The sequence below is a fragment of the Odontesthes bonariensis genome, chromosome 6 (assembly GCF_027942865.1).
Source record: "Odontesthes bonariensis isolate fOdoBon6 chromosome 6, fOdoBon6.hap1, whole genome shotgun sequence".
In the NCBI taxonomy this organism is placed as follows: domain Eukaryota; kingdom Metazoa; phylum Chordata; class Actinopteri; order Atheriniformes; family Atherinopsidae; genus Odontesthes; species Odontesthes bonariensis.
Window position 1 is genome coordinate 9731742 of NC_134511.1, and position 26082 is coordinate 9757823.

General features: G+C 38.6%; 1 protein-coding gene across 2 annotated transcripts in view; it reads right to left on the minus strand.

The window, feature by feature from the left end:
* ypel1 (yippee-like 1) overlaps positions 1 to 24748 on the minus strand; it is a 33291-nt gene extending 8543 nt beyond the window's left edge. The window contains exons 1-3 of one of the 2 annotated variants that reach the window (XM_075467276.1): positions 24273 to 24748; positions 15283 to 15567; positions 309 to 352 (exon numbers count right to left, since the gene is read on the minus strand). In XM_075467276.1, the coding sequence (XP_075323391.1) occupies positions 309 to 352; positions 15283 to 15399 (161 nt within the window). In that variant the 5' untranslated portion in view covers positions 15400 to 15567; positions 24273 to 24748. Of the gene's footprint in view, positions 1 to 308; positions 353 to 15282; positions 15568 to 21495; positions 24121 to 24272 lie in introns of those variants that run through there. The other variant, XM_075467275.1, reaches the window with a different exon arrangement.
* Positions 24749 to 26082: the final 1334 nt, after the last annotated feature.

Consider the following 26082-nt stretch of genomic DNA (forward strand, 5'->3'; position numbering starts at 1 on the left):
GATTTCACTTGGGCTGTAGAACAGGAAATGCTTCAAACGACTGCAAGTTGACAGTCTCAATGGGCTGATTTTCAGTTAAAATTTTTGACATATTTAGCCGTCTGAAAGTAACAACAAATTATGTGTACAAGAGCAGCTTTATTGGGAATTCGGCTATCTTAATATGGAATTACATCTCATTGTTTTTGCAAAAAAAGATGGAAAAAGTTGGAACTTTGGAGAAGCTGCAAATTCTCCGGCGATTATGCAAAAATGCCCTTGAAGAACAACGTTTGAATGAAGCGTTGAGAATGAAGGCAAATACTTACACTGAATTAAAGAGATAGGCTCTTCCTTGACTGCCTTGAAATGACTGAAACAGAGATAGAGAGAGAAATTGTGTAAGTTGACATTAAAAAGCACCAAAACTCTGCTGAGTACAGGAATGTCAGCAAATGACGCTCCAGGGTGCTTTTCTCCCAGTAACTGCTGTGCATACTTGCTCTTCCACCTTGTCATTGACAAGTTGTCAAGGTTTCCACACACAAGGCTGGCATGAAATAAGAACTAAAATGAGGCTCAGAAAGGCCGAAGGATGAGCCTGAACACATAAATGAACAAATCTGTCATTATGTCAGCTTTTATAACAAGACACGTGTTCTTGTTTATTGAAGGACTAGTCATTGTACAAGCCGCTTCAAGATTTCACTGTGTGCATCTGGCACTACAAATACAGTTTTTAATGCATTAACGCAACAACAAAGCAGCAATAAATACAACAAACAATGATGAGAACCCTTTCTCAATGAAGTCTTAGCAGGAATCGCACACAGACAGTTGATTATTACGAATTAAATGTTTCAAAAGATCCCTCACATCCCCAAATGGGTACATGCTGACAAGTTGCTCAAATACATGGGTGGGGGGGGGGGGGGTCAGTCATGCTTAAGGTATCCTGTGAAACCTTCTTCTTATGCTGACATTCTCACTTGAATGTACAGTGAGTCCTTAAGGTAAAACAAATACGTTTAAGACATAACACATAAGCCCTCTTGTAGAGCTTGAGTTAAAATGTCTCCACTGGAGTATACAGAGATGTTGTTGGGGTTTACTTCAGGAACGTGTTTGTATTTCCTACACATGAAAAAATATCAATTTTCCAACAAATATAAAACAAACCGCTAAAAAAAAAGTTTAAAAAATCTGCTTTTCTGAAGCTTCAACTTGGAAAAAAATAATAAAAAGCTAACCAGTCATTTGGATTGAGCACAATGATTTCTTTGATGTAGCATCTCACACCTACTTTCTATTAAACTGTTTATATTTCTTTTAAACTACTAGTTTCATGCATTTCATAGAATATATAATATATAAATATTCTGCACAGCAACAATGAAACTTTTTCTCTTAGTAATTTCAAAATGAGATGCATTCTCTGATTTCTGATCATGTTTGTGACCAACAAGGAAAATCAATATTTCCAAAAGCTTTTAGATACTGTGTAGTTTTATTCACCCTAAAACAATAAAAACGAAAACTAATGGAAAACCTTCTCAATGACAACAAAAACCGTTATTTCTCAGCCTCTGAAGAGACACGAAATATTAAATAAAAACTTTTTTTTTTTCCATCATTGCCAATTTTTTTATCTTATTAGTCATGTTCATCCTCAAAACAATGGCATTGTCATTTCATTAAAGAAAGACATACACACACGTATCTGTCCCACTTAAACAGGAACAAATGTGGACGAAACATTAAAACCTTTAAGTGTTATGTCATTACAAATTCAGGAGGCTGAATTAAACCCGTCTCATCTAGCTGTCTGCCTGCCTCTGAGGCTACACATGATGTTACTCTATAATAATGTAAATAGAGAGCAGCAAAGCAGAGCAAGCCAGGCTTCTATCCTCCGGCCCAGTCACCCTCGGCCAGCAGACAAGACACAATCAGCTTTACTTTTTCCATTGCAGATGACCGCGTTGCTGCAGCTGAGGGCACTGAGCTAATACCGCCTAATAGGAGCCACAGCTGCCGCCTCCACTGACCACAACCGCCACCACCACTGAGGCTCTAGGGACAATTCGGAACTGCCCAGCAGTTGTCAAAGCTGTCTCATTTAAAATAATATGAGTCTGGGTTGAAACCACTTTAATTTGGGGGGGGGGCATATTTCTGCTTCTTCTGCTCTCCTGGGGGTTCATGTCCTCCTATAACATGCAACAGTTTGTTGTTTGTGTTTTTAAGTAAAATCTATACAAACACACAGTCTAGAGCCTTAGGACACGTGACCTTTAGCAGCAAGGGGGAGCTAGGTTGGTCCCTGTGGAATTGACAACAAGACTTAAACAGTGTTTAGGCCAGTGAGGGTGGGGGTAACTCCGTGTGAGAAGAGCTGGGTGTCATATCTGTGCTTCACTGTGGCTCAGGCAGCAACTTAACCACTGGCAAACAGGGACAGCTCCATCTCTTAATGCCCTTATCTGTCTCCCATGGTCTATTTATACTTTGGCGGCATTTTTCCATACCTATGCTGTTGCGAGCTTCATTAGAGATCACTCAGCTTAAACATTATAAACAGAAAACAGAAAATCCTAAAATATTGGTTAGAAAATTAATGAGGATCATAATCTTTGAAAGCAAACAGCAGCCCATTAGCTATTGGAACACTCCAGACTCTGACGATCATATTTGAGGGCAGACAAATTCTTCAAGGACTGTCTTCCAAAATGTAGTGAGAATCAGATAAAAACTGGTACTGTTTTTTTAAATTTTTTAAAAATAAATTCAATAAAACATGAGTAAACGGGTGCTGAGTGAGATCCTTTAAGCTGCTGCAACTGGACTTAAAAACACTTGTTTGAAAGAAATTCATTCTTCAAAGCAAATCTTAAAAACCAAGAATCCTCTTGACCACACAAGACTGAAGGAACATTACTTCTCTCTGAAAAAGTCTGCTCCTTGAGCCAAACACTCAAAACACAAATCCACTGCGAGAGCTGAAATACTTCCTCTGCAGAGAGCAGTGTGGACTGTTGCATCTGATTTTTATCCTTCCAGAAAGTTTTTAAGATGGTGTAAATCAGAGCAAGTTGTGAAAAAGGATTAACTTGAAGCCATTAGGAAACCTGCTAAGATCTACTTTTACCATCTGTGTCAACAGATGCCAACTGTCGTAGGTTAGGGTTCATCTCCAACTTAAACTTATCTTGTTAAACCCAAAGGCTTTTAAAAGCAGCATCCTTGAGGATTAGTCGCCTGATATATTACATAATGTACTATTTATCTAAAAAAAAAAAAAAGAAAAAAAAAGGTACAACCCTGACCTGACACATTTTGCAATTCATGAAATTAAATTATATACTAGGATATATAAAATGTGACTTATGAAAGAAAATAACATAACGATAATTGGACTATAGCCGTTTTTTCTCATGAAAACAAACTTAACAGCGGTACATTCAGAATAGTGACAAATTAAAGGACCTTAAAAAATGTAATTAAAAAAACTTCCATTTTTACTGCTTCTGTGAGGGGATAATGTCCTGCTGCAAATACATACCAAGTTATTCAGAGAGATAACCTTTCTCCTGATGAAAAGGGTCTCTTTCAGGATAACACCCCTATCCATAGGCTACAATGGACCACTAAAGGGTTTGGAGTATGAAGATGACGTGAATCCTATGTCATTGCCTACGTAGCCACTGGATTATAATGAAGCTGGACACCTGGGATTTAGACTGTGCTCTCTATCACCATCTTCTTTAAAAAGGTGTTCCACCCTTCCAGCAGAGTTCAGGAAACTACAGAAAGATCAATCCCAAGGTGCATTGAAACTTCTCTGATAGTAGAAAGCTTTATGTGTGTTTATTTTATCTTTATTATCATTAATATTATCTTATTATTTGCGCTCTGCTTGGTATTTAAAATTGATAGTGATAACAGACATTTAACAGTGGCTGCAGAGCCATATGGTTTATTGTTTACATTTAAATTTAAAGTCTTCTTTAAAAGTTTTGGTGTTATAAATAAAAAAAAATAAAAAAATCTCATAAAACTAAAATGATTGCTGCTCTGTTGTATGCATCCACCAACCAGTAAAGCTACAGTTATATCATGGCTGTGAGGCCTGATCTTTGACTTTTTGGAACCAAAGCAATGTCATAACTTTGACTTATCTGATAACTGGTGCACAAATCATGGAGCTATGGCCAAAAATGTAACCATAACTTTAGAAAACTTAATCCCCAAATCCACCATTCACTGTTTGCTTCAATTTTGATGTAATTCTTTACAACATTCAAGAAGTATCATATGAACTGAAAACCTCATTTTCTTCCAGCCATGGTTGTTACAGCCACTTTTCTTTTCATTTGCTGATTAATGTTTTTTCTTAAACAAAGGCAACATGACTCTGTTCAATCTTATCTACAAAATGCCAATAAACATAACAGAAAAGAGAAAATAGAAATAAATTCAGTAAACGGTGACTTGATACAGCCTAATAAGCTCAGCAGCTTTTGGAAATACTTTGTTTGATTCATTTGATGTTTTTTCATATCTCATGCCTCATTGTTGACCGTATTGGGGATTTGACACCAATAAAGTACAATAAAATCCTCCTGGTGTGGAATACGCTTACTTTAATCATAATGGAAAAAATATAGGGCAAGACCAGCAGCATTAAATTGACTGATCGTTCACGGTCACTATTCTTGGCAAACTTCCAGTTAGGTGGGAGCCTCAAACAGAACTGAATCCATTGATAGAGAGAAATGAAAAGAGCAGTCAAATCCCACAGAAGGGCTTTGATCGGCCTAACGAGTGGGACGAAGCCAAGGTGGTGAATAAAATCCTCAGCCTCTTCCTCGGTATTCAGGCTGGATCACGTTCGTTCACGCTGCAGGCCTTAACACTCTCAACTGCTACTCTACATGTCACGACGATGCTCGTATCTGCTGTGTGATGTCAACTATATCTGATAGGAATATGACCTGCCAGCCGCACTGTAAGAATGCAGCGCGCTCAGGCTGCCAATAACAACACGAGTCAGATCAGATTTTGAAGACACGCTGAAAGGTGTAAACTAAAAATAAAAAAATAAAAATCGGGGATTATGTTTTTTTTCATGCTCGAGGACCAGGATGACCGTTTGCCAAACTGTAGCATCAGTGTTTCCCACAGAATTACGTAGTACTTTGAGACAAGTAACTAACGGAAACATATAAACCAGCCGTCTCTCCTGCCAGTGTTTCATCTTGCAGACAAACGCCTGCAGCTATAAACTTTGTGTTTTGTTTAGTTTTTTTTTAAACTAAAGCCTTCACATATTTATTTAATGGTTAAAAGGGAGGGCCTTTGTGCCTTTCATACTTTCTTCTGGCCTGTGTACGCAGGTTAATCCTTTCCTTTAGGCTGCGCCATCTGTATCTTTCCTTGCCGGCTGGCATGCCTTCGAAGACTCGGCACATAAGCTTGGGGAAAGGAGACCATTCTTTTTTAATACCTGGCTCAGGAGATTTTCAGCACCCACACTGCAACCCCGGGAGAAATAGACAGAAACTCCAGAGCTCAGTCATCGCCTCCCTTTGTTTATAGCATGACTGATGAATTAGTTTCTTGTTTTTGTCAGTACATGCAGAGAAGCGTGGTGCTTTGCTATCGGATGAAAATAAAAAATGGACAACATAAGCAGCCCTTGGCAGCATTCAGTGGAAAATACCAGACTACGGTGTCGTCTTCTCCTAAGTAACATAATCAGCTTAGAAGGATTGATGGTGAGGACTGGTGATGCTGCCTGGGACTACTGAACTCACATATGTCAGCTAGGTGTGGCACAGAAAAGAGCTTATTAATAGATCTGTGGGCACCATGGTCAAAATCAGTACCAAGGTAATATTAGGATTATTTTCTTTTCACAACGTGACAAATGTAAAATCAGATGTTAAAATTTCTAACGCAAAGAGTTGGAAAATAAAAAATGAATTCAGCATTAAAAGGATTAAGACGTTTATTCAAATTTTTTGCTTGTTACAGCTTACAAAATGTGGCGAAGTTCTCTTTCAACTATCTTAAAGAATAATAACCACAACAGTGCGGACTGTTGGTCAATCAAAGGTAGGAAAATTTAAAAAAAAGGGTTTTGTGTTGACATCAATATCAACGAGTGAGCAAAAAGTAACACAAAGGTCAGCAGAAAAGAGTACGAGGAATCTCGATACGCACAATCGCTTACCGAAAAATGCTTCAGAGGAGTAGCTGCTCTACTGTCTCATTTGCTGTTTTTTCTGAATTTTATTAGGATTACAAGTAATCCTAATAATTACTTTGAATGTTTTGCATTCTGACATGCAGTCCCTACAATTTCAGAGCCACAGTGCAGATATGAAAACGCGAAAAAAGTCTTCAAACTGGTTTTCAATGCTGAATGAAGTCCTCCACTACCATGTTATACATATGGCTAGAGTTTGAACATGAGTTAAAAAAAACAAAAAAAAACAGTGATAACTGAGTTAAATAGGAAAATAAGATTTGACAAATCTATTTCACAACATCCCCGTGATAGAGATCAGTTAAGTTAATTAAAAATGCTTTTAATATTACACTAAAACCAGATTTCAGTAGATGTTTTTTTTCCGTTTCTTTTTTGTTTCATCCAATTTTGCAAATTATTCCCTCACATCACAAAGTTTACTTATGTGTTTACATCATTAAACCACTAAACTGCATAACAAGTTGAGCTTATATCATGTGCTATAAGCTCTTCCTTTATTTGATTTTATTTGTTGTTTTCTTTGTCCTCAAAGCTTCCTTTTTTGTGAGACATTTTATCTGAATCATATGAATTACAAACTTTAGGAAAACACCCATGCGGAAACTTTTGATGAAAGTCATAGATTTCACCCTCTTCAGCCTTTTTCTTTATAACGTGACAGTTAACGACACATCAAAAGCAGAACAGAAACGTAAATCACTGCGGCGCACAGTTTTTAGCGTGTGAAACCGACAGGGGAAAAGACAGACTGGCTGAAGGAGATCTTGTCATGAAATCCAATTATTACTAAAGTAGATTGTTTTGTCTAATGGGGTCATTTGTCAACAGTCACTTTAGTCCAGTAAACAAGACAACGCAATCTAGTCAACAGTTCAGTCCTTAATGCAGTGGCTTTTTTATTGGATCCGGAACAGCTTTCTTATCCTGTGGAGTGGGGGGGAACAGAAGATCCAAAAAGCTTGATTTTAAATTTTCAACTCTGAATGCTTGTCCTATCCACTCCAGACTGTGTCATAAAAGTAAGAAAATACAGAAAATGTTGTTAAATTAACTTTTTTTTTCTCTTTTGGCAATTTTTGTCTAACAAAAGTGCTTTTAGGATCAGTTTTTAACATTACCACGTACATTTTTCAACTCATTAACAAATTAACTTCAATGATTTCAGCACTGCTTAAGATAAACAACTTTCTATTAAAAATGATTTACAAAAAAAAACTAACTAAAAGGTTTGTCCAATAAATGACTTCATGTTGCACAAGAGAGTCCAGGTTTTCCAATAACTTGAAAATAAAAGATCCTCTGATATTCCACTCCAAACATCCAAGTTTCAAAAAGGAAGTCAATCTTCAATGATACATGTGACCAGAGCAGGGCAGTCGTTACTCCATGTCTGGGACCTTATATTAGAGAGGAGAGGCCAATTGTTTATTTGATTTGATTTTATTCGGCAGATTGAATTTTTTTATTTAGTACATAAGCTTGGACCAAAGACAAAAAAACAGAAAAGCTCAATCAAAATGTGGACAAACGAGATGCTTAATCTGTTATTTTCAGGTTGGAGTAGTTACCTTCAAGTAGAGACTGCGAATTTTTTGTTTACCTGCTTTGTCATTTTTTTCTGTGCAATGAAGAACCATGAACATGTTTATTCAGAATGGACTTTAATTTTGATCTTTATCATGTTTAAAGGTATCTGACTGATCCCTGCACACTTTGTCTTGATATGTCGTTACTCAGATATATTATCCTCCGTTGCGACTAACATTCCAGAGCATGTAGACTCCCCTGGGGCTATTTTTACTGCTGAATATTTTCTTAATGCACAAACCTGACCTCCCAATGAACCTCAATATCAATTAAACTAAATCAAACTTTTTATCCTAATGTTAACAAACAGGACAAAATATTGGAGAGTGTGGCCTTAATCAGTGGAATTTCTCTGCCCCGATTTCATTATAATGAAAGACAAGTTTAATCTATTCTTGTGGAAATATAAACCACAAAGAAAAGGACGGGTTACTGTCACATCTCAGTATTCCAGCACTGTGGGAATTCCAAATGTGCAGTAAAGCCATTTAGTTTCTTTACCAGTCTGAAGCTCACTGGTGCTACTGGTTTCCCAGCATTCCAGCTCCAGTGCCAATTTTGAGGAACAGAAGCAAACAATGTGGCGTGGCTCTAATAAAACTAACAAGCATAACACCCTTTAGCATTTCCAGCCTCTCCCACGCTGACCTCGGGAGCACTGACGCCTGTGCACATAAATATGTTGCTTTCATCTAATTATTTGTTGCTTAGGAGGCAACAGCTCATAATAAGTCAATGTCATACTGATTATATCAAGAAGAATTACTGCTGAGAAATAAAATAAAGCTGCAAGGAAAGCTGGGTTTGCAAATTAGCCACATGTTGTGAAGGTCATGATTTCATACACCTGTGAAGTAATACTTTAAATCTCTCATCAGATGTTTTTCATACCAGAAAATCCAACCCTGCAGTGGCTGTTTAAGAGTCTGAGACAGCAGATAAATGGCTCAAAGTCAAACTACTTCTGTGCAAAATCATGCATGACAGGATATCTAAAGCAACAAAGAGGTGCTTTTAATGCACCCAGGTGTGCCATTGGTACAACACAGCTCTCCCAACACATCCTGGTGGTCACAGTTTTCTCAAAAAACAAACCTTTAGGAAAAAAGCTGCTTCAGAAACCTAGAAAACTTCATTAACAAGCCGGCACTTTAAGAGCTGACCTTCAGTTCTGGCACAAACGTAATGATGGACGGTCACCACAAACCACTCTTCTTCATCACAGCCAACAGTTAACAGTTGACATGTCATTTGCCCCCCTTTACAGGCCCTGCTATGCAGTCCAGGTTATGTGGTATCACAAGAAATGGAAAGTGGTGAGCTGACCCGCTGTGACAGAGCTGATCAGGAAGTGAAACGCCATCCAGCAGCAACTAGGCATCCAGGACCTCTGAAGCTTCTCATTATTCCACTTATCAAAGGGTGCCAGTTAGTACCTCGTTCTCATCAGACAAGCATTAAAGAGTGATGCCACTGATAGCCACAAGGCACTCAACTATTTTCACACAATACAAGGTCAACAGATTTTTCTCCACATGCCATTATGGTGTCACCAGATGTATTCAATCATTCTGATCAGTGTGTTGTGGTCATTCTGAAAGTGTCTCAAAGTATTATAATTAAGTGAATATAAGAACTTAAAAATGCATAAAATTGAGGTTTCAACGATCACTCTTCAGCCCCACTATTCAATGGCTACATAGTAGATTCCCAGTAATAAACATTTAATCAACATGATGAAAATATTCTGTAGTTGCAGCTGCATTGTTAGATAATATATTTCGTTTGTATATATTTTTCAATACGATCTGGTGTTTGTATTCGTTTAAGCTCAAATGTCTTCTCAACCTATATCCAACCAGGCTTTCAATTTTCATTTAATTCTTTTTATAAGTTTCACTTGTTTTTGCAAAAATAGAAATTTTCCTTTCTCTGAGACATTCTTTTTTTAAAATAAATAAGTTACAAGAAGTATGTTTCAGTATGACTGTTAGACGTGAACAACTTCTTTCCAAAGAAAGATTATGTGAATCTAAGAGGTGCTTTTTCTCCTTGTTTACTTGTTCCTAATTTCAACAATGCTTCACCTTAAATGTGCCTTTTTCCATATGATCCTTGAACTGAAGGATAATCGGAAAACCAGCACGAGTTTTACCCCATTTCACTTCTTTGGATTTACATTTTCATCACATTTTATGGAGAAACAATTCCATTTTCCAAACAGGATCCAACAAGAGTTCCCGACACAAAAAAAACACGCCCTCCTGCAGGCATGTCGCAGTGTTTGGTGGAGCAATAAATCCTCATATATCTGACAGGTCTCTTGACAGGTTAAGTGAGGTGCTGATTAACAAGGTTAGGCTTTCTCTTTGGCCAGACATACATCACTTTTATGATAAACAAAGGTCTTAAGCGATTAAAACAGAAGTGGATTCCAAACTTAGCACCATGGAGCCTCTGATCCTGCTGAGAGCAGCAACACAGTCTGGTGGCAGCGTTGTTTACGGAGCTCGTCTGCCTGCTTGCACTAACACACTGCGAGTCTCCAAGTCTCCGAGCCACAGGAAGCAAATGGATTTTGACATTGAGATGGCGAGTGCGCAGATTGATCATCTTTGCCATTTGAATAATCAGCTTAGTGCGTGGTGAGAGTGCAGCACACAGGGAGCACACTGTCACTTTCTTATTATAACTCATAAAGGTCACTGCTTTAGTCATTCCGGCTCCGGTTCATCTGATAGTTTGTACATGTTGCTCACACTTTCCTCACCAGCTGTGGATTTATGATCAACATTAAAAAGGCAGCTTTACATCTTTGTGGCTCCGAATGGAAGTGAGGGCTAACTGTTTGGCTGATGTTAAAATTGATAGCCAGAAATCCTGTAATAATCTGAGATTGGTTGATTAATGACCAGGCCTAGTGGGACAATTTTATTTTGTGACATGGGCTGAATCTTCAGGACCCTGGCGTGTGATCTGAATGTATCATTTTTTGTTTGATCATTAACTGATCATTAATGGCTTAGGGCTGCTGCATACAGGAGGATTTATGCACAGGCAGCCACAGACCCTTCCTATTCAACGTTGTTCATGATGACTGGAAGTTACTGAGCTTTGTTTACTTCTTTTTCCTGAGTACAGACGGGCAATACTTCACTACTGGAGCTGTTGTGTTATGAGGGAAAATCATTCATAAATTTTGTGGGAGAATAAAGGGTGACAGATTTAATAAGAATGTGGGACTCCATCAGACAGACACGGTGCTGTTCACACCCATGTCTGTCCAGGATGAATGGATCAGGCACTGAGGTAACCATGAGAGTATTACAGTGGTCAAACCATACATGGAGAACATGTTGCTATTATACAACCATCTATCTAATTTACAAGAGTAGCCTGAAATAAAGATGGCTAAAACTGTGATTTAAATCCGATCACACAACACCATCTTTGTGTCCACACGAGGTAAAAAGTAGCTGACATTTCGAGTTCCAATCTATGATTTTAAAACTTAACACTAGCTATGTGAGGATAAAGCTGAGTATTGATGTTCTTACCAAGTCACAACCTCTTTTCTTCTACATTCCCCACATTTCCTGCTCATAAGGTTTTTTTTTTTTTTTTACAGCAGTGAAAAAACTCTATTGGACCAAGCAAATTTCTAGGTTTTTCTCCACTGAATAACACATTTTCTTCAGTTTAAAAGTCTCCAACAAGGAGATCAATATGATCCGAGTGGATATTGTAGGGCTGTTGTTAACCGAAATATATGAGATATTCTTTAGGCCCAAGTTAGGTTTCGTTTTCAGTTTTGACTTACTTTGTATTGGAGTCAGAGTGTGTTATTCTAGTGTGATTCCCTGTGGTCTTCTGAGATAACACGTTACAACTTTGAAGTGTCTGTTTGCTTAACATTTTGTATAGCTGGTGGTTTTGAAAGCTACTTCAACCTTTGCTCCAGTCAAATCCTAAAGCACCCCCCTCAATTTTACATCACTTCACAGCTAAGGTTACTCAATCAGTGCCAAAATGATATTTTCCTTTTTTCTCACTGGCTCAAAGAATATCACATTTGATTCTACATTCTATGCTACAACCTTAGAGGTTTAATATTTTATATCTTGTAGGTGGGAAGACAAGTTTTTAGTTTGAGCAGATATAAATTAATTAATTAATCATTTCAGCTTCTCTTAGGTCTCTTTAAGTATTTTTTTTAGGGCTGGGCGAGTCAACTCGTTATTATCGCGTTAACTCGTTAATTATTTAACACGATAAATATTTTATCGCGCATCAACGCAGGTTTTATTATTTATCTTATTATTGTAAAAGTCAGTTTCTCAAAGTCTTTTATTTTGTAAAAGTCTGTTGCTCACAGGCTTTTATTTTGTAAAAGTCTGTTGCTGTCTGCTGCGGAACAGGAAAAGAAAGTAATCGGCTGATCCACCAAACCTGGAGAAGGGTACGGAACTTTTACTCGGCCATTTTCATTTTAAAGTTCTTCCAGACGGCGGAGTGGACAGAACCAAAGTCATCTGTAAACACTGCCAAGTTGAATTGTCTTCTCAGCGTAGTAGTTCCAGTCTAAAATATCACTTAAAGGCAAAACACACAACTGATAGCAGCAAGTCATTCAAGGAAACAGACAGTGGAGCGAGGCTTCTACATAAAAACTACAGAAAGATGCTGATGTTAAAAGTGTGTTTGCACAACAAATGTTATGGCACTTTCATTCATATGGCAGCACATTTAAAATAAAACTAAATGCTAAAAGCTATACACTATTTTTGGATTCATTTTTGGATTTTGCGTACAAATGCGATTAATCGTGATTAATCAGGGAAATCATCTGATTAATTAGATTAAACATTTTAATCGTTGCCCAGCCCTAATTTTAGTACATCATCTTACAGAATATGTGTGATTATAAACTAAATAAAAACTAATTTACTGACTTTTGTCAATAATCTGAAGACAACACTCCTTGCAATGAATGCATTTCCTAATGGACAACATTGTTACAAAGAAACTGTTCAGAGAAATAAATTTCTCTGAGCTCTAAGAAAATATGTCACCAGCTAGTGAGATCTAAGGTTTTACTGTTTTGCTTTCAAAATATGTCAGACGTTACCAGAGATGCTCAGTGAGCAAAGATGGTGCCCTCCCTTAAGAAAAAAAAAAGAAAAGAAGAAGAAGACTCAGAGACAGAAACAGCCACTTTAAAAGACTGGGCAGCTCGACATCAATAACAGCAGAGGTGGCTGCCATTTAAACCTCTGGGAATGTATTAGCTAAATTACAGAGGCATCAACAGACCGGTACATGAGCTGCAGAGATGCAATAAGGAAGGGGAGCACCCTATAACATTCCAGAGGTGTAAAATCCATGTATAGTTTGGAACAACTAATATCAGACAACTGATCAGTCACTGATAGGTAAGAAGTCCCAGTTCAGCTGAGCACAGATTCATTCAGATTTTGTCATCACGACATCACGAGTGTCATCCAAAAAATTATCAAGAGGATTCCCATCGTCATTTTTATTCCTGATGAGTCTGAAACTTTGTCAGTGTTTGATAGAATTTTTTAAAAAATAAACTAATAACAGCATCTAATAACAATAAAAAATGAATAGCAGAGATGATTTGCACGATCTTGATAACTCAGATATGCTTCACGTTGGGTAGAGCTGTAATGAAAATCATCTACAACATACTAATGACAAAAGAAACGAGCAAAAAAAAAAAAAAGTGTGATTTTATATTGTAAATTGCAGTTAGAAAGTCCGAAATTGACCTACCGGTATTTTGCTGTATACTAACATTATCAGTAATGTGTAGCATCACCTTATGCTCCATAAAAAACAAGTTTTATTAATGTGGATTGTTAACTTTCACCAAAGATGATAATTGACTTGACGTATAGTTAAAGCCTTTCTGATGTCTGGAAGAAACCAGATTGACGAGTTTTATATTTCCTGACATTTGTTTTGCTTTGGGAGCGGGCGCGTCACTCTCTGTCATCTCCATTCCTGGCGTGACAGTTGACGCTTTTAGCATTGTGAAAGTAAACGAAGCAGAATTTTGTGATGCATTCAGGAGATTCTTTCAGAATATCGACAACATCCAAGTTTTTTAAAATTATTATTATTATTTTTTTATGTATTTTTTTTCCGTTTAATTTCTAATGCTAAATATTTCTATAAGCAGTATAGTAAGCGGTTTTCATACAGCCTGAGTCTGTGACTGTACCGCTTACTTTGAAGCTGCTTTCAAAATGTAATTTACTACCTTAAAAAGCAGCTTTATACTCACTGTGAGGACCTGCTAATCAAGACAAGTCTCAAAACAAACAAAGAAAAAAAAGAGTATGCTAATGTTAGCCTTTGGTTACCCAAAATGCCAACTTTTACAAGCTCCACCAGAGACTAAAGTTCCTCTTTGGCTGACCAGAGTCTGGATGAGCTGATGAAATACTGTAAATGAAGACTTAACCACTGTTATGCAAAACAAATGCCCACATGTTAGTGTTTGTCACTTGAGTAACAAGAGGGCAGAGTTGCACAGAAATATATATGTGTTTGGTCATTTCTTCTGTCTCGTAACTGTCTTACAACATATTTATTTTTTCACAATTAAAGTTGGGACTCGAAGGGCTAATTGGGCTTTAAAGTCACCGTGAAATCAAAACTAATCTTTAGTTATTTGTATATGATTTGTCTTGCATTATGCGACATCTCAACCTGGCAGAAAATGTTAATGTCGTTTTGGAGTAACTTCAACAATACAACATGTTAATGAGTCTTACTGCTGTCATTTTAATATGCACATATTCATTTATCATCCAGCAAAATGTTTTTAACAATTTTGAATTTTTAGAAAAACTGCAGCCAAGTTGCCCCTCTGACTGAGAGGGGACAGGGGGCTGACTCCCTAACTTCTGCTTTAAAGGAGTTAGGAGGCAAATAGTACAAGGCTAGCACCTACATGCAGACTTTATAAAGAGATCATGACATTTTCTTAAAGGATGATGGTCATCATGATGGGAAAGCACACTGCCTACTCGAGTTTGCTTCACATTAATAAATGTGTCAATATGTTTTGAAACCGTACAGATAAAAACAGTTTTGCTGTATCAGAGAACCTGTTTGCTTATTCTGCGACATCAGTTTCTACTTTTTTCTTTTTATGGCTCTACAGAAAGGGCCACCACTCACAGATGATGGGTGTATTTCACGTACATTTCACGCTTGTGTTATTTTTCTCCTGTGGACCATTATGATGGCTCCAAATGTGGCTATAGAGAGATCTCAGAGACAGTTTCAAATCCCCTGAAGCTTTTTTCCATGTATATAAATATCGACAGACCAGCTGAAGTCATGTGAATGGGGCCGAGTGGCTTTATATGAACTGTACGAGGTGTGAACTTGACACCGAGCTGCCGTACCTTTGAGATTAGCTCATCGTGATTGGCCAGATGTGCCCGGCAGTGGATGCAGCTGTAGGTGCGGTGGCAGGATGGCAGGTAAGCCTGGAAGGTCTTAGACTTGGTCATCTTTACCATGTCAGTGGGGCAGGGCTCTTCGCTGGTGTCAGGGCTGGCACTGGAAGAGTTGCAGCTCTGCTGAACTTGCTGACAGAAGAAACACTGGAAGATGCAAGCAAAAGCCGTCGTTGTTGTGGAGTGGGTGTGTGGCACGCTCCACACAAACGCCACGGGAGAAAAACAAGCCTGTAGGGGAGAAGGAACAGAGGTTAGATGGTGAGAGGCACGTTCCATACTTCTATTTTTAGCACCCGTGATTTTGATTGCATTTACAATATGAACACAGCTCATTCACTAGAGCAATCATTTGATTACAATAATCTATCACATAATCACAATCTAATGTTGCCCACGACTAATATGGCTGTGTGGTGATGTAACTTAATATTATGACAACTCGGTGGGCTCATACCATAGTTCATATGGCAACAAAGTATTCTCTTTTTCATAATCTATAATTGTTGTGTCCCTTAAGGCTAATAGATACAGGATAAGAAGATTTCAGCTCCTTATATAAACTTTTAATGATTCCGTCTGTCAAAAATTGTTAACAAAATCCCACAAAAAATGCAAAAACAATCATTATAATAATTTGATTCACTTGCAATTACTCCTGCATCAGAATAAATATAATACAGAGCTGTAGATAACAGCTCACTTTGTTTTTAAACCGTTTAGTAAAGATTTGCCATTATTTGAAATGGACAAATGGACGGTTGATGTCAAAAGGATACATCTGGTTTATCATAACTCGTTGGTCACTTCTATTAACTAAGAGACTGAAACAAAAAGGTGAGCAAAGTAAAAATTTTGGTTTTAATCCCTTAAAGCTCTGGATTTCTCCAGTCAGATTTTCAGTGTTTTCACACCTCAGTAATTAACTAGTGAGGATAATTCAACTATTCGACAGTGACCATCGACAAAACATACGAAAAAACATTAAAGCTGTAAGACACTGTACAATCCTTTAGAAATATGACAAAAATGCCAGAAAAAGAGCTGACAAAAGGAAAACCTCTCTAAATGGAAACTTTATCACAGTTTCAGGGCTGCAGCTCGACAAAGAGACACGCACACCAGGTGAGGCCAGGCGGGACAGACAGGAATAGTCGATAGATGAAAGCGTTGACAGAAACATCTCTGCAGCTATGATGACGCCAAATATTCACCCAAAAGACGGCCTGCTCCACCTGCTGCGGTGCAGCTGTCTGAAATGTGCTGCATGAATTCCATCCGACCAAAACAAAATGATCCGTGAATCCCTTTTAACCGACGCTCAAAAGTTAACATTATCTTTTACACCGCTACGCACTGACTGACCCTCTCATTTGTTTTGTATTGATTTAATTACCTTTACTGTTTTGTTTCCCTCTGTGTTTTACAGCGAGCAGCTGCTAAAAAGGCTCCGCTGTCAGAAGAAATACTTGTTGTCCCTGTAAACATTACTGTCTGTGTGCAAAGACTGTGGCTGGTCCCTTCATTCTGAGGTTTGTGCTTCTAAAGAAAAGACGGTTTATCAATCTGTTTTTAAACGTTTTATTTTTGGTTTTCATTCTTAATACGATGCACTGTATATTGCATTTTTAAAATACACGGTGGAAATAAGGTTACATTTGGTTTGATTTATAAACAGATCCAAGAAGCTGAGATAAAAAGCAAACATTAAGCTCTAGGCTTAATACAATTTTATTATGTACATGTATCAAAATGTTGTACAGCCTTATGTATTTTTCCTATGAAAAAGTTTTGAATACATTTTGTCTATATTCAGCTATCTAAGAAATCAGAATATCACTTCCTTGTATGACAGCTGCTAAACAAATAAAGCAGCATTTGCATATTATTTAATTTACACCTTGCAAGTACATTTACAAATTGCAGGTGCAAGAAGTTCCATTTGTACCTGCAAACTTGTTATTTCCAGCAGTTTGGCCAACATCATCTTGCTATTTTCAAATCGGACACTACAAACAAGTAATGAGTCAGCCTGAGAACCAAAGAAACTAAGTAAACCTAATATGTAGCATGAGTCCATCATAAGGAGTCCATGCCCTAAAGCATACCTAAAGCATTATTGATTGAATGGTTAAGTGACTGAGACGATAAATCAGTAAAATAATTAAGAACTCAATAACTCATCAAGTGATAGGTTGGGCTATTTTCTCATATACTTCTTTAAAAAAAAAAGATATCTTTTTGAAAGTAGCTTTGTTTTCAGACCCATAGATTATGTTAGTGTCTTATAACCAGTTTATATATGATGCCTTTGTTAAGGTTGTCAAATGAAAACTAATGTAGGCAAACCATAGGAGTGTGTTGGTCCCCTTCCTGAGTTTACAATGCTGCCAACACAAAATGTTCTTGTGTAACAGAGACTATTGGCCACAATGAGCCACAGTTTAGCTAAAGTTACACAAGATAGCTTCAATTTCATTAGCGTTTCAAGAATGTATTTAACTCATGTTCAATCAACTCATTCATAAAAGTACTACTTGTGTGTGAAAAATAACTAATTAAATTCAATTTAAAAAATGAGTAATGTAGCACTGACTGCTCTGCTATAAAATGGCTAGTTTTCAAACATTTAGTTACCCTCTGTTTTAACTTGTTACGCTAGCTGTTAGCCATTTCAAACTTCGCCTTGTTTTGATATACATATATCACCAAATTGAACATTTTACTAGTCTTCAGGATGACCTTTTGTCAGCTTTTACAACCTGCAACTTTCAGGTGTAATCAAGAGTACTGCTTGAGAAAAGCTAAGATTATCTGGCTAGCATTTAACCTTTGGGAACATTTCTTAAATGTAAATAAGATAAAGTACTGATAACATTGCTGATGTTAACGTTGATCAATCTTGTAGATCTTAGATTAGATTACCAAATACAGTTCCATAAAAAAAATATATTAACGTTGTTATAACACTGAATGCGTCAGGCAAGGTTTACATAAGAGTTTCAAGCTTCAAATCAATTCAATTCAATTAAAAAAAACTTTATTTGTCCCAAAGGGGCAATTAAAGGCACATAGAGCAGCAAACAAGGCAACAATTTAAACACTAAAACAACTGTAAACAAGGACAAGAAAAAAGTCGCACAGAGTACAGTCATTGCACAAATTTGGGCTAATGTTGAAAAGCTAAAATACAATTAAACCGTCTCGTCTCTTATTCACACTGAATGGGGTGATGCGTGCGCCCAAACTGAAGTGTAGGGCTATTGGTTCCACTTTTACAAACTATTTCCAATTGAATGTAGCTAAAATCTGCTAAAAAAATGCCAAAAATTACAAGAAGCCAACATACTCTAATTAGCATATTCATGACAACATAACCTTTACATTTACTTTCTACTCTGTGTTCACAAGTACTGTATCCTAACAGAGCTCAATTCCCACTAATACTGCTGAAATCAAAGTGCTTTTCCATTTCTGTTGCTTGATGACTAAATGAGTCAGAAATTTTAACAGAAAAAATGCCCCACTAAGGCAACACATTCACTCATAGCCACTTTCAAGCAGTGCAGAACGCCTCCTCTTTCTTCAATAAAATCCTGGTTCCTAAGGCACAGTATCACCTGACGTTACAGCAATCCGCATGAACTAAGACGTCTGTGCTGCAACTTGCTGCATCGTGAGCTTCCACACAGAAAGTTACAGGTGGCAGAATTTCTCCAAATACAAGCCTGCTCCACCTCCATTTAAAAAGTAAAGAAAACGTCAAGCAGCAGTACCAGCCAATCTAACTACATGACCTTTAAGACTGACTACAGCGAATATCAATATGCATTCTGGGGGATCTGATCACAAGTGGATCACGTTTACACGTGCTGTTCACCTGCATCTCCACATACGCCTCAAGTAACTACAGCACGGTACTTGAGATCGGATGTCACTTCCACACTCTGTATGCAAATAAACACACAGCCTACAGCCATGGTGGTCCACGATACACCACAGTCTGTGGTGTATCTACTAATGAAAAATCCTAAATTACGTTCAGTTACTTGAGTCATATACATATTGATGTTTCAGATGTACCAAAGTCATATTTCATGTAGTAACATGTTAAGTCAAAGCAGTTTTGGCACTTAAACCACAGCAGAAGAACAAAGCAAAAAAAATGGTAGGAATAGTTTAAACCAACTGTTTTTATACAAGTGACTTGACAGTTACACATAATGATCACAGTCAGATCAAACGGTTACAAAACAGTAATTATGTAAAACTTGGGACAGTCTTGAGACAGTGTGGTGGGGACACCACGACAGTCAGCGTCTGATATTTATGGGGGAAATGTTCCAGACAGCTGTGTCTGTTGTTGTTGTTACTGAAGAATAGATAGCATAAAGATAGTAACATTTATTTAAAAAAAAAACCCACAATTGCTCTCGCTTCCTCCTTTTACAACAAAAACACAAATTGCAAAAACTAACCAGACATCAACCTTTTTTTAAATTCTGTCATCACACTATTGGGTGACTGTTGCCAAAATTACACATTTTTTAAGGAATAAGGTTTAAATGTTAAGGAAGGGAAGAAACTTGCATGTCAGGACTTTGTTCTCATCTGTTCATTGACCGCCAAAGCACTGAAATTGAGGGGAAAAAATAATCTTTAGTCCATAAAACTTACTGCTAAAAACATATCGTCTGTTCAAAATAAAGGAAAAAAACAACAATCAATAAATAACCCTGCATCTTAAAGAGTGAAAACAGAGTAAAAACAAGCTTCAGTGACTCTAGAAGTTTCCAGTTGAGCTCAATGTGCTGCAACAGGAAGAACAGCGCCGAGACAGAAGCCAGTAGCCAGACGAAAAAACAAAGGAGCTTCCGCAACTCAACAGGAAGCAGCCTTGACGTGAAGCGTGGCTGCTCTGCAAACACACTCACATTTACAGAGATACATACACATGCACAGAAAAACGCAGACGCACGGAGGGCTGGGAAGTTACAAAGCTGGCCACCGAGTCCTGTGGCCCCAGACGAGCCATATTTACATACATGGCGTATAATCAGCACAGGTGCTTGAGGCTTAATCCCTGCATGAAAAGGACAAAATCCCCTCTCTGAATTAGCCCAGTTTAAACCCAGTGGCACGTGCACGGGGAGAGGTATATACACACACAAGCTTTGTAAGTGTCACACTTCAGCATCACCGACATCAGTCATTAAATTAGTTTTGTGCAGTGCATGCTCAGAGAGAAAGGGTTCTCACGCACGCTCATGCAGACAGACAAAAGCATGCTGTTATTCACACACGCCGACAGCTCGACACACACTCAAATTATTTCTTCATTTAAGCCAAATATGCATAAATGCGCAACGTCTGTGGGGCTGGTTGTTTTGATTTATTCATGCCAAGTTGCTAACTTCAGGGTATCCACAACATGAGCCTTTTTGCACTCACTATGATGGTGTCACTTTAACATTTAATGTTCTTTTCTTATAAGCACTACTCAAGAAAAAAAATACTTCAAACCTTTTAAAAAGGTGATTTGAATCCAACAAACTAATTCCCTGGTGCCAGAATTAGCATCTCTTTTTGTCTGAGCCTCCTTCATCCCCCTGGTATCAGATTACTTTTTTTTTCGTTAATGTGGTGCTCATTTGATAGATAAACGAAACAAAATAAGACTAGAAGAAGCTATGTGAGCAGAGAGGACAGGCAATCCAACGTGAACAGCTGATCTTCAAAGTAGGCAAATTGAAAACAAAGAGGCAGCACATTGTGCGCCTCTGGTAGCCGCGAACAGGAAGAAGTGTCCAGACAAAAGACTTGTTCCCCCCTCACCACAGAAACTAACCAAAAACTCAAGACAACATGCGTTTTTACGGGTATCCTTCTAGTCTGAGTAAGTTAATCTTCACATTACGGGCGTTTGCAACTCTCTACATTCCTCCTTTTCTTCCACGTTCTCCTCTAAACGTGTTTCTCACCAACAAAGAGCACGACGCCAGCTCAAGCGCAACAGTGTGGCTGTGCGGTCTCAATTCATTGTTTGTTTTTCCGAGCCTTATGCGGACTGTGTGAATCTAACACGACACGTAAAACCCATCTTTGCTGGTTTTCTTACAGTTTTTTAGATAAACACCGCTCTGCCGGTGCTGTACTCACCACCTGGATCAGATCTGAGCAGAGCGCAGCTCGGGCAGAAAACTGCTTGCTGAAGAACGAACCAGATGGATGTTTTTTCCCCAGCAGTTGATGCTTTTAGAGTTAAATAAGTGATTGTCGTCGCCCTAGGCTCTGGTCCATGTGTGATGCTACCAGATGGGAACTTATTGTTGTGTCCTTTGGGTGCTGACGGATCTCATTTTTCCCCAACACGGGCTTTTGTTGTGTCTTTTGTGTGCGTAATGGACTGGCCTGGTTACTTTGGTAAGAGAGCGTCACCGGGGGGGAGGGAAAGGACGCTCTGATTGACAGCCGAGTTGACTAATGGATGCCTGCGTTGCCTTAAGGTTTCTCTGAGAAAGATGGTAACCAGAAAGAGACGTTTGGGTCCAAATAATGGGATTTATTTGATTTTTTTTTTCGGTTTCAGTCTTCAAGATGCGTATTCTTAGGATTTACTTGGTCGTTTATGTAAACCCACCACCTAGTCTCCCGTTTTTGTTTGGTTGTCCATGCTTTGTGCACATGAATCTCTAAAGTCTTTCATGCTTTTAGAAAAAAACATCAATACTTGATTATACTACATTAATAACATATCAATTAACTGACTTTCTAATGTGGGACCAGTACAGTTTATTCTAAAGTACAGGTTAATGAGTTCACAGTGCTGCCATCTATAAACAAAGATAATTCCACGCACACGTTTGACTTAATTTTTCAGCTTGTTAACTTAAACAGCATTGAAATACTTCTCTGTAAATCCGATCACCATTACTGTTGCCTGTAATGAATTGTGTGCCAAAAAGATGTCAGCAAATCTCACATTAGAGATCTGTGTATTAAAAAAGGGTAAAGCTGCTATCTATCTATCTATTTATCACTCACAAACGTCAAGCTAATATTCTGGGTTCTGTGAAAAAAAAAACAAAAAAAAAAATCAACGTGTTATTGTTATTGCAGAGGAGATTATTTCCCATGCGGCGCGAACGCGCCACAGATGGGAGGGGGGAGCGAGCAGATACCAGGATGTGTAAATAAATACAAGATGAGAATATGAATGTAATACCTTATATCAGTTCCCTGATATGAAAACTAAATAGACTATTCCTGCTTTTCGGGTTTTGTTTCCTATCTGTAGCTCTTTGTATTATGATGGCAGGGTCATGTTAGTTTTCCTGGCACATTTAACACTTAAATGACCAAATGTGTGCTCGGTTATTTTCTAAATGAGCGCTGAAGAAGGCGCATCGTGTCACAGTTCTTAGAGAGAGAGAGGATTCTCACATGTGTTGTAAGGATGTCAAACACAACAAAAGCAGTCACACTTGGGTCATCCCGAGAGCGTTCAAAGGTGGAAACAGCAGAAAGGTCGGCTTACAGCCATAACTGTGCATGAAAGGATCATTAACAAAAAAACAACAACAACTCTGGATGATATTCTCTTTAGGAACACAGCACAGCTTTCCTGCAGCAAAAAAAAGCCCACCACCTTGATAATTCTACATAAAGAGCTCTGTGTTGCCACGTGACAGAAAGTTGCCATTTTCACGTCTTACTTCCAGTGAAAGCAAAACAAAAACAGCAGCCTGGCCCCTTCCTCCTCCTGCAGCCGCTGCACTGTTTACATGTCAGCACCGCCTCAGCCAGACATTAGACAGATCCCCATCTGGGACAAAATACCACGAGTGATCAACATAAAAAATCCTGAATATCAAAAATTAATCTGGTACCTACCCTGAAACAAACAACAACAACAACAACAACTGCCCTCCTCGTACCCTTGCAGTTCTGACGTCGGGGACGCGCGTCAGCTACAACAACAATTCGCGGACTGTTTTTATTTATTTATTTATTTGTTTATTTATTTATTTCCAGTTGCCTTTCATTAAAATACATGCAGACAGCGCAGACAGCGCAGCGTGAGGCTGGCGATGTCGCAACACCTCGAGAGGCGGATGTAAACACAACATCTGCACAGAGGTGCAGGCTGGTGTGCGCGTGAGCGTTATGAAATCCGTCGTTTCACTGTGTTTTTGTCGCCCCTTCACGTGGCATTATAATCCTACCCCGACAAGAACTGATCTCAGATCTGCGGCTGAAAAAAAAAAAAAAAAAAATGATAACAGAGGTGGCTCAAAAAAGAAAAACCCAGCTGAAATTAACTGCGCTCTTTGGCCGTTTGCTCCAGTATCAGATTGCAACAACGTGGTTCATTAAAAAAAAAAAAAAAAAACAGCCCCATGATTAATGTAAACACGTCAAAATGCCAATGAATATGTGTATAAAGAATAAAATCTCCCAGAACTGTCAACCTAGTGGAACAGGGAATCTCAAAAACCAAAAACCCTCTGCAGCATTACAAGAAACACTCAAGTTAGGAGGAATATTAAAGAGTTGTCACAATAACATTCAATTTTCCTATTGCATTTGTCGACAAATCCAATGACAGACCGAATGAAGTAGGATAAAAAAAAAATATGGCAACCCATAAATCTTTCAGTAGGCTGAAGACAAACGCGCAATGGAGCACAACGCTCCAAAAGCTGCAGACAGAAACTTAAACGGCTGACACACTGGGAGCTGTTACAGCGTTTTTTTACGTTTTTCCTTCTTCTCCTGTGTCCTCCAGCAGGTCGCTGGATATGCACTAACCCCCCCAAAAAAACAACACTTCACCCCCCCACCCCCTCAGATACCAAAACAACCCGATGAGGAAATCGAAATCTCCGCTGGAGCTGCAAGAGTCTCAAAATTTAAGTATGAAAAAAACAAAACACCTTCACGGTTCCATGAAGTCAGCGGCAGTCTGGTTAGGTTGAGCCCCAAAGCCGATAAAAAGTCTCCAGAACCATCAGCGACCCTCGATCTCCTCTGCGTTGATGAGCCAAACCGTGCAGGAAACGTGCAGGATTCCTCCGTGTGTTGGCCGGAGTGGACACCCATCCGTAGAGTGGCTCACAGTGAGTGGATGCCGGAGCAGCTCGCAGCCATTTCAGGTGGTTTCACCTCTTTATACTTTCAGCTCTCCGACATCAGCGGCAGGACAGGCCGAGCTGTCCCAGTCTGCGGCCTTATTTATACCCAAATCCTTAATTAGCTGCGATGCGCAGCGCGCTTTAAATAATGCACAAACACACACGCACGACTGCGCATCTGTCAGATGTTACTGGCTGATCAAGATGGTCAAAGTATACTCTGGCTGGAGTACGCGCGCGGTCTTGAGGTGGGCTGCAACTTCTCTAATAAAAAAAAAAGTGAAGAAAAAACGGCTTTATATTTCACTGATGCTGCATTTAAGGGCTGCAGGACACACGAGCGTCGAAAACTGCGTGCCTATAAATAGATATATAACCCCCCCCCCCCCCAAAACAAAAGCAGATCAACATCTTTTTTACTTTAAGGCAGAGGTCTTCAACAGGGGGTCCGCGGAGGTACAGCAGGGGGATCGCGAAATCATTGGTTGATTAGACAATTTTTAAGTTTTTTCTCACAAATTGTGTGCAAACGTGTGCCATCCACAGATGGTTTGAGGATTCATTGTCCCATCTACATGCATGTTTAAAGTTAAAATCTGTGGATTATTTGAATAGCTCAGTGTTGTATGCAAGATGTTTGTTTATAAATGGCAGTGGCACGGCCACCTTGTACCTTGCACATGTTTAAAATAAAAAACATGAATATATTAACCTGTGTACTATTTGAATAGCTTAGTATTGAATGTACAATAACAGAGTAGCTATGTTTATACACGGCACTAGGCCCCGTTAAATATAAAACACAATTGTATGCCATATAAATAGTGTGTGTGTGTGTGTGTGGGGGGGGGGGGGGGCATTTTGTTTTAAATGCTAGTAATATATGCATATTATGGAATATATGTATATATATCCCTTTTGTTAAATAAATAAACTTGAAAACTTGAAACTACAGGGGAACCAAATAGCCAACAGTGCACAATTACCTCAGTGAAATACAGAGAGAAACTGAAACAATGTCATATAAGCTTTAAACTTTGAACACAAGTCGTCACAACATATACTTTTCTTTGATGGAGAGGGCAGAATGTTCTCACTCTATATAAAACGCTGCTAAAATATTATAATGTAATGTAATAAAATAATATAATGTCTATGACTACGAAGACTATCTTGTTTTAAACTTCCACCGCTTTCATGTGTTTCAGGCTTAGGCTTTTACCCACCTAGCAGCCTTTATAGCCCGAAAAGGTTTGCAAACAGTGTTCTGGAGGACTTTTAACCACAACAAGGATTTCCTCAATAGAGTCTCTTCTTTTCTATCAGTCTAGGGTTACGCGAAGGCAGCAGTAGCCTAGCTACACAGTCTGTGCTACAAATAGCGTCCAATAAGGAAGAGGAAGAATATTTGGCTGGCCAATCAAATGCTAAGAAGGGCGGGGCCAGGTGGTTACAGCCAATAAACCCGAGGCCAGACTGCTGCTTGCGCGCCCACGAGGTAAGATTGTTGTTTTTGGCAATGCGCGCCACTGTCACTGCCACTAATACATTGCCGCGCATGCGTGGCCGCATTGCAAGCACGTGGTTGAAAGAGAGCACGTAAACAAACCCC